Here is a 10,254-nt window from a genome sequence, read left to right on the forward strand (position 1 = left end):
GAAAGAAAGAGCGTCAGTGGCAGAGGGGCAGATAGAGAAGGAGAGAGAGAATCCTAAGCAGGCTCCTCAGCCAGTGCAGAGCCCAGTGCAGGGACTCGATCCCACGACCATGGGAGATGATGTGAGCTGAAATCAGGAGTCAGATGCTTAAGTGACTGAATCTCCCAGGCACCCCCTTTATACACACTTTTAGTGCAAAACCATTTGTGATCAAATTTCCTTATTGATATAAAATGCAGTAACCTTTCTTTCTTTTGGTCAAATTTGTTAAATTGGAGATTTATACTCAACCAGAAACCCAGAGATTAATTTAAACGACTTAATTTTTTCTGGCACTTTATTTTGAACATTGACATTTTTTTTTCCCTATGAAAATAATGACCCAAATGAAACAACAGTCTCAATACCACTTCCTACCAATTGCTGTGTTTGGAGCCAGTTGTTTTAAATTTTTTTTTTAACATTTATTTATTTTTGAGACAGAGAGAGACAGAGCATGAACGGGGGAGGGTCAGAGAGAGAGGGAGACACAGAATTCGAAACAGGCTCCAGGCTCTGAGCTGTCAGCACAGAGCCCAACGCCGGGCTCGAACTCACGGACCGCGAGATCGTGACCTGAGCCAAAGTCAGACGCTTAACCGATTGAGCCACCCAGGCGCCAGAGCCAGTTGTTTTAATGTCACTTATTTCTAAGCCTGAACACTTTATTCTCTTGATTGTGCAATCAATTTAGTTTCTTCCTGGGGTGGCTGGCTGGGTGGCTCAGTTGGTTGAGCATCTGACTTCAGCTCAGACGTGAGTTCAAGCCCCATGTCAGGCTCTGTGCTGACAGCTCAGAGGCTGGAGCCTGCTTCAGATTCGGTCTCCATCTCTCTCTCTGCCCCTCCCCTGCTTGCATAGTCTCTCTCTCTCTTTCTCTCTCTCTGTCTCTCAAATATAAATGAACCTTAAAAAAACTTTTTTAAAGATAGTTTATTCCTAATAAGATTCTATAAAACCTTTCCACATTCAGGCAGCAGTCTTCAGTGTTTGGTCACCACATATTAACTATTATCACTATTATTACCTGTTATCAGTGTGCCATCTTTCTCATCATCACCCTCACCATCATTGTCACCATGATCATATGCATTGATGTAATTTTATGGGTTTCAAATTGTGCTAGAGTTATTTACATGGATATTGTTCAAGTCATGTTCACTATAACCTTATGAGATCTCTATACACTAAGTGTTGTCACTCACAGATGAGTAGCAGAGGCCTAGCAGAATTATCTAACATCACATAGCAAATACATGTCAGAAGGTTCCAGAAGCCTGACACTGGACCCTGCTTCGGAGCAATTGGAGCTACACCTGGTTGAATATATCTTCTACTTCACCCACCCCATCTACCTGTTGTGGCATTAAAGCAAACCATTTTCCATGAAGCAGTCAAATATAGATTAATGAAAACATAAAGATATATAAACATATTCTTGCTAATTAGATTACCTCAGGAATAAATTGCTAAAGTTTAGGTTGTGAAGATACAAGTGTATACAAGGATGCAGAGGGAAGAGTTAGCATTGTCCAAATGCTATAATAGAACGTTTCTTTTCAAGGGGCACCTGGGTGGCTCAGTCATTTAAGTGACCAACTCTTGATCTCAGCTCAGGCAATGATCTCATGGTTTGTGAGTTCCAGCCCTGCATTGACCTCTGCACTGACAGTGTAGAGCCTGCTTAGGATTCTCTGTCTCTTCCTCCCTCTTTGCAACTCCCACAGAAACATTCTCTCTCCCTCTTTCTCGAAAGAAGTGAAGAAGGAAAAGAAAGAAAGAAAGAAAGAAAGAAAGAAAGAAAGGAAAGAAAGAAAAAGAAAGAGAGAAGAACTTTTCAAGCATGGACATTTTCAGAGACTAGAGATTAATTACAATAATCTTTTCTTTCATCTTGAGTTATAAAGCTTTCTCATTCTCATAATCTTCCCAGTTTTGGGAATTCACCTGAGACTCTATGTGAAAAGTAAAAAACCTGTCTGGTACATTTCTTCTTCAGCAAGTCAGGAATTCATGAACAGGTTTCTATAGACCATATCACAGTTTGGAATATAGATCTGACATGAAAATAGTCATATGCGACTGAAATTGTTTCAATGGCTATGATAAGGGGAAGCATTAGTACAAACATAATTAATCTAAGATCATTAATTTTACTTTAGTTTTAATCAGAAACTATAGAGCTATTAAATTTTAATTAATAAAATTACATATTGTGGTGTGATTTTTTTGCACAAAAATGTAAAATCACGTTTTGTTGCAATTTTTGTTTTACTGTATGAGTGTAAAGATGCTACTTAGTCTTCCTTTGATAGGCATGCCCATACTTTTGGATACCACCTGCAACTTTCTCCCCATCTTATAAAAGTGTATTGCTGTTGTTCTTTGTCATTCTGTACAAATGTGTTCCTATTAGAAATAGCCACTTGTCCTGTGGGTAAATTAAGTTTTGGAAATTTATCTGAGACAAGACAACAGTGTTGTTGTTACAAGTATGAGAATTCTGATAATAGAGCTCATTCTTTTACCTGTATCTGAAAGCTAGAAACACTTCCGTGGTGCTTTGAAGATGCTTGGCAAATTATCACTCTATTAACATGGCCTCATACTTTTAATCAGATGTTTTGCTACGGTGCAGAAACAGCTTTGCATACAATAGACATAAAAGAGGCTGGAAATTTACCTGTTGATTTAACTGTAAGAGTTTTAATAATGTGTCATTAGACTTTGGATCCATTTTGTCCTGGTCTTCCTGAATTTTCCTTGAGATGATATGAAACTCTTTAAAAATCCTAAAAACAAAAGAATTAGGTGGGTGAAGAACTGGCCCCTTTTAGAATCCCTTGGCAAAGCATATGCATACTCCCTTACCCGGTTTCTAATACCTGCATAACAAATTTATGGAAGAACACATTTTATCTAAGAATCTTTACATAGCCTCTTATCTGATCTTCATAGCAAAATCAGACAAAGCCAGAAAAGGTTCTATTCCCTCTTTGACAGTTGAGAAAACATATATGCAAGGGAATTATTTGCCTAAAGTCACAGAGCTAATAAGATCTAATGTGCAATTCTGTTTTCCTTTACCTTTCCTTTACCTCTGTGCTTACTGACTGAAAACTCACATAGCTTCCAGGTTCTATCTATTATCTATCTGTCTATCTATCTATCTATCTATCTATCTATCATCTCTCTATCTATATCTGTTACTAATAGCCAAATATTTTTATGATTTCAATTTTTTAATGTTTATTTACTTGAGAGAGAGAGAGAAGAGAGAGAGCACAAGTGGAGAAGAGGCAGACAGAGAGGCAGAGAGAAAATCCCAAGCAGGCTCTATGCTCAGCATGGAGACTGAGGTGGGGCTTGATCTCACCAACTATGGGATCATGACCTGAGAAAAAATCAAGAGTTGGACACTTAACCAACTGAGCCACCCAGGTGCCCCAATAGCCAACTCTTGAACGCAACTGCTACATTTGTTAAGCAACTGCTTCATTATTGACTGTATATGCATTGCCTCGTTTAAATACCACAACCACTTTGATACTATGTTCTCTGAATTCTACATCAGAAGAAATGATAGGACACACTGGTAGGGTCACCTCTATTACCTCTATCATTAGCAATCACTTACAGTCAGAGGAGAAGTGATTCTGATGTGACTTTGTCCATAACAACTGGTATAGTATTATCCATTTATAGAATGGAGATGAATATTTTATGTTGCGGAAACCACAGTAGTTAAACCAGTACATCGTGTTTGTTAACTGCTTCATATAATTCTTAGTTATAGAGAGGAGTCCAATGAAGAATGGCAATGTATTCTATAGAATCAGTCATCTGAAGTCACCCATGGTCACTGGGCTCTGGCATTTCTCACTAGCTAAACATGTTTCAGTTACAAAAAGTGAAACCCTCAATGGGTTGATTGTTTCCCTTTGCATTAGGGAAATTCACTTGGGAGGGGGGGCAGTTATTTTTCTTTATGGTGCCATTCATTTACATTCCCATAAGGGTCCCCAGGGTTTTTGTGACGGGTGTTTGTTATGCTGGAGGTGCAGCACAGCCAATGGTGCAGGAAAGAAGATGAACTTTTTGAATGCTGCTATTATTTATTTCAAGTAGACAGGCAAGCCTTTCTCTCAGACGTAGACCTGTAGTTAACCTTAGACTGTGTATTTTCTTGTAAAGAGATGAAACAATTCCAGGCAATGGCTAGGAGGGAGCTTCCAGCAATTCCGACACCGGAATCTTTCAGTTGGAAAGTTGTTGAAGGCTGTTAAACATGTTAAATCAAGCATATTTTGCAAAATTTAGAAAAAGGACGAAGAGTTCGCATCACTTATAATGTGGGAAACTTTTCTCTAGATTTGCTTCTCGTCTTAACTTTCTTATCTTTTAGTTAATTTTCTTCTTACAGCAGGATTGGAGGACTGAGCTACTGAATGCTGCTCCTTGCCTCCAGTCTCTCCAGAAATGATTTCTGTTTCTGTTCTGAATAACAAAAGATTTCCCTATGTATTTTATCTATGGAGCATGATATAATGCGATGGTTTCCCAAACTGCAGGGTACATAAAAGTCCCTTGGATCTTCTGATCACAATGCACCTTCCTGGACCTCAACCTCGTATTCAGAATCAGGTGCTCAGAATCGGTACTCTTACGCTTGGGTTGAGAAACCATAGCCAACAAGCCAAATCTAGCCTGATGCTTGTTTCGTTAAGTAAAGTTATACTGAAACACAAGTTCCAAGTTGGTTCATTGACATGTTGTTTATGGTTCATTTTTACTACAAAGCAGAGTTGAATACTTATGCCATTGACCTTATGGATTGCAAAGCCCCTGGTCTAAAATCCTGAAATACGTTTGTATTCAATCAAACGTATTGATATACGTTTGTATATCAGGCTCTTATACTAAATATCATCAAATCCTACCACTATCGAAGATGAAATGTTACATCTCAGAGGTATTTATGCCCACTGGGTTTTCACATTCTTCCAACAAAGCTCCCCTTGCCATGAACCCTGATCTAAATGGACTGAAGTGAGCATAAAGGCAGTGTCCCCTCATATTATGATACTAAGGTAACTGAGTAGGTGTGCCCGTGTACATATTGTATACCATCTCTCTAGCCTCTCAACCTCCCCACCTCTCCAATTCTAATTCAAAAGAATGGTTTATCTCTGAAGGAGCTAATTGTTTCTGGACCTATCCTGAAAAAAAGGAAAATAATTCTAGAACATGTAGCTGACTAATGCTGTGTTCATCTCCTAGAGTGGTCTTGATACTTAGATATTGCAAAGCTGGGACAGTGCACATAGTTCAGCCTGCAACCATGAGCTGGGATACATGTTATAAAATTACCTGTCTGTGATGACTACATATTGTTGATCATTCTAATGATTACCCGAATTTATCAACATTTTAAATCATTTAGCTTAAATGTCCTCCCTGACCTCCAAGTATATCAACCTTTAAGTTACAATTTCAAACCCCATCCACTGTCCACTGCTAGCCTTACAAGCATCATAAATGTCAAAAGATTATTTGAAGAATAATAAGCAAAACCTACCAAAATTTGATGAAATGTTTAAACCTACAAATGCAAGACATGTGATGAACTCTACATAGGAAAAAACAAGAGTACAGGGAGACACATTATAATCAAATGGCTGAAAACAAAGAAATATTTTGAAAGTCACAAGAGAGGAACATGTCATATACAAGAGAATGTCGGTAGGATTATTAGCTGATTTCTCATGAGACATAAGAAGGCAGTGGGATGATCTATTTAAAGCACCAAAGAAAAAAATCCCAGAAAACAAAAAAATTCTATATCCATCAAAGCCGCCCTTCAAATTTGAGGGAAAAACAAAATATTCCAGGATAAACAACAAACTGAGGGAGTTTATTACCAATAGATCTGTCTTATGAGAAACAAGAGAAAAATCTTTTCGTTTGTAGTGAGAAGATACTAGACAATAACTCCAAGACATATGAATATATAAACTCTCCAGTAAAAGTAAATACATACACAAATATAAAACTCAATGTTATTGTTGTTATGCTATTACATTAGTCTTATATAGCATATCGTATTAAGGTAATTAATATTTCATCAATACTTTTTATTTTCTACAGGATTTAAAAGACAAATGCATGAAAACGTTTATATATCTGTGATATTAAGCACAAGATGTATGAAGATATAATGTGTCTCATCAGTAACAAAAAACAAGGGAGGTTGGGAAATGGAGCTGTACAGAAGGAGAGTTTTTATATGAGGTTACACTTAAGTTAGCATCGATTCAAATTAGACAGTTTTAACTTTAGGGTGCTATATGTAATCCCCATGGCAACTGGAAAGAAAATATGTATAGAATATTCATGAAAAGAGATGAGAAGAGAATGTAAATGTATCACTACAGGACGTCAGCAAAATAGTGGACCAGGAAACCCCAGGCCCTCTTTTCTCCATACAAATACCAAACAAACAACATAAAGACCAAAGTAACTTTGTGGGAACACTATCTATCAGTCAAGATGCTGCAGCGCTTAAGTGATTGCCGAAATGTGACAAAGTCACTTTCAACATGACTGGAAACTTTTGGCATTTTTGCTGTCTTCGGTCTCTCTCTCCATTCCCAGAAAAATGTGGCATGGCCACAGTCCCTGGCTCCTCCCTCAGGACGGAAATACAGAAATGAAACTTGCTTGCACATTCTGGCTTATTTAAGAACTGCCCAAGAGACTGGCTTCTCTCTCTCCTAACTTGGAGCACAAATGAGAATGGTGGTAGTTTGAATACCAGGATAAAGGCCACTAAAGACAAAGAAAGGCACTGAGGTATAAGAGAGATGCAGGGAGATTGCATATTCATGTTTGCCTGGGGCAACAGAGTATAAGAGGAGGGATACAACAGAACACTTGAGGTTCTGAGAAGAAACAAAGGTAATAAATACTCTTAGGAAAATAAAGAGGTTTAAAAATAGCCATGTATACTAGAGAATGGTGGAGGGTGGCAGGGAGGGAAACAATGCATGCACAGATTCAGGGAAGATACATTCTGCATTATCCTTTGAAAGGATCCTGCACATTTATGACAGGCTGATTCGCGAAGGCCAGACTGCAAAGTTTGAGAAAAGTTGTTTTTCAAATGCCCAATTTTCGACAAACTGTTATAAGACTTACAAAGAAACAGGGAAATAACACCCACTTTTATAAACAAAATAAATCAGGAACTGACCCTAAGAAAATTCAACCTTCTGACTTACTTAATAAGGAATTTGAAAAACTTTCTTTAATATACTTAGTAAGCTAAAAGAGAATAGAAACCGAACATATTAACAATATACATATTAAAAAAATATAAACAAAGAGATTGAAATTATTATTTTCTTTAATTTTTTTAAAAGTTTATTTATTTTTGAGAGACAGAGACAGAGTATGCTCAGAGGAGAGGCAGAGAGAGAGAGGGAGACACAGATCTGATGCAGGCTCCAGGCTCTGAGCTGTCAACACAGAGCATAATGTGGGGCTCAAACTCACAAACCATGAAATCATAACCTGGGCCGAAGTCAGACACTCAAGGAACTGAGCCTCCAAGGAACCCCAAAATCATTTTTTTAAAGCACCAAACCAAAATTCTGAAGATGAAAAGTATAATAACTAAATTGAAAAAAATCATTAGAGGGGTTCAACAGCAGACTTAGAACACTTAGAATAACAAGTTGGGGATTGAGATCAGATCATTTGAAATCACTCAATCTGAGGAGCAATAGGAAAAAAAAAGTGAACAGAACTAAGGGACACATATGGCACCATCAAGTTGACCTTCATATGTGTATATGAGTGTTGGAAGGAAAGAGCATGAAAAGGGCAGAGACCTGACTTGAAAAAATCATGGCTGAAAGTTTCCAAATTTGAAGAGACAAAAACAAAAGTACAAATACCAGAAGCTAACAAAATGAAGGGAAGGAAAAAAAACACAGAGACTCACACTGAGACACATTGTAATCTAAATTGTCCGAAGTCAAAGTAGGGAGAGACGTAACTTGTCATATACAAAGGAAGCTCTACACTGTAATATGTTGACTTCTCAGCAGAGATCTTGCAGGTAGACTGTAGTAGGATGAAGTATTTATAGGACTGAAAGGAAAAGGTAACAAAACCAATAGTTCCATATTTAGCAAAAGTGTCCTTCAAAATGATGGATAACTTAAGACTTCCAGGGTAAATAAAATCTGAGATAGTTCATTACCAGTTTCCATTAAAGAGAGTTCTTGAGGTTGAAAAAAAGAGAGAGTAGACAGTACCTAGATACTGTATGAAAATATAAAGTTCTCTGATAAAGGTAAATATATGAACCAATGTAAACACTGTATTGCTATACATTCCTTTTTAACCACACTTTTTTCATTCTCTCATAGATTTTACTAAATCATGTTAGATCTATATTAATGGGTACACAGTATATAAAGATGTATCTTGTGACATAAATAACAAAAAGTGGGAAGAAGCAGGAGTGTAAAAAGGTAAAAATTTTTTTAATGTGATTGAAATTAAGTTGTTATCAATTAAAATAGATTGCTACAACTTTAGGATGTTTTATGTAACCCCTTGGTGATCACAAAGAAAAATATATAGAATATATCACAGAAAATAATCTGAATACAGAGAAGGCAAAACTAGAAGAGAAGAGGGACAAAAAAATCTATATATACATCATAAATAAAACAAAAAACAAAAGAGCAAGTCCTTCCCTATCATCAATTACTTTAAATTTAAGCAGATTAAACTCCCCAATTAATGGACATAGATTAGCAGAATGAATAAATAAAACACAGTATCCACTATATAATATCTATAAGAAACTCACCTTTGATCTAAGGAAAAACATGGATTGAATATAAAATGATGGAAAAAAGATATTCCATGAATGTTGTGACCAAACAAAAATAGGAGTAGCTATATTAATATCTGAAAATGAAATTGAATAAAATCCTTTATAAATCACAAATTTGGTTATTACATAATGATGAAAGTGTCATTTCTTCAAAAGACACAACAATTGCAAACACATATGCATCAAACACCAGAGATCCTATATATCTGAGACGAACATTGGCACACATTTAAGTGGAAACAGAAAGTTCTACAATAATGGTGGAAGTCTCTTAATCCTGCTTTAAATAATGGAAAGAACAACCACAGGAGTTCGAAAAAGATAGGGAGGACATCAATGACATTATGAATAAGCTGGACCCAAAAGACATTTTTCTGTGTGTCCAAAATCTGTTTATTGGGATAGTTTCCCACCCATTTTGACTTAGGGCACTTTTAGTGCTGCTTCCATCTGAAGGACCATCCTTCTCTCAGCCTTCCTTTTCCTCCTGTAGGCTGGCAAAGGACAGTGGAGCAGCCCACACACAAAGCCACCATGTGTGCCTGGCTAAAGACGGTGGTGATTTTGCATTTCATGTCCATGAAGTAAGGGTTGTGGTTCCACACCAGGCGTTTCTTCTTGTGTTTCCTCTTCTCGTCCTCTGGGGATGGGTGGAGGAGGTACTTCACAAGTGACATGTTCTTTTGGGGAGGTCATCACTGCCAGAAGTCCTGGACACAAAAGACATTTAGAGAACACTGCATGTGATGGCAGTGGATTAAACAGTTTTCTCAAATAGCATGGAATATCCTGTATGATAGACCATACGTGTAGTCACAAAACAATTCTTAATAATTTACAAACTTTGAAATAAAACCAAGTATCTTTCTAATCAAAATGGAATTAAATTAAAAATTGATAGCAGAAGGAAAAACTGAAGGTCTGAACAGATTTGGAAATTAAACAATATACCCTTACACAATGGTTCTGAGAAGACATTATAAGGAATTTAGAAAATGAGAAAAATGAATATGAAAGCTCAATGCAATAAAACTTATGGGATGCAATGAAAATCAGTGCTGATAAGGGGCATGTATAGCTATGAGTGCTTGTATTAAAAGAGAACAAAGATATTGAAACCAACAACCTAAATGTTTATCTTAAGAAACTAGAAAATAAGAATGTACTATGTCTGAGACTAGCAAAAAGAATACAAAATACTGATAGCAGAGATAACCAGAATAAAGATTAGAAATATAAATAAAACTAAGAGTTAGTTTTTCAGAAAGATTGACAAAATTAATAACCCATCAGCTGCACTAACA

At 36.7% G+C, this 10,254-nt stretch overlaps 1 protein-coding gene across 1 annotated transcript; it reads right to left on the reverse strand.

Moving 5' to 3' along the window:
- Window positions 1–9,384: 9,384 nt before the first annotated feature.
- On the reverse strand, window positions 9,385–9,653 carry LOC125910950 (40S ribosomal protein S27-like). Its single transcript, XM_049614475.1, has one exon. The coding sequence runs from the start codon at window positions 9,625–9,627 to the stop codon at window positions 9,385–9,387; it is 243 nt and encodes an 80-aa protein (XP_049470432.1). The 5' UTR covers window positions 9,628–9,653.
- Window positions 9,654–10,254: the final 601 nt, after the last annotated feature.

Source organism: Panthera uncia (assembly GCF_023721935.1).
Source record: "Panthera uncia isolate 11264 chromosome C1 unlocalized genomic scaffold, Puncia_PCG_1.0 HiC_scaffold_3, whole genome shotgun sequence".
In the NCBI taxonomy this organism is placed as follows: domain Eukaryota; kingdom Metazoa; phylum Chordata; class Mammalia; order Carnivora; family Felidae; genus Panthera; species Panthera uncia.

Bases quoted from the DNA above. Each gene is read 5' to 3' on its own strand.
- LOC125910950 (XM_049614475.1), bottom strand. From the start codon at position 9,627: ATGTCACTTGTGAAGTACCTCCTCCACCCATCCCCAGAGGACGAGAAG.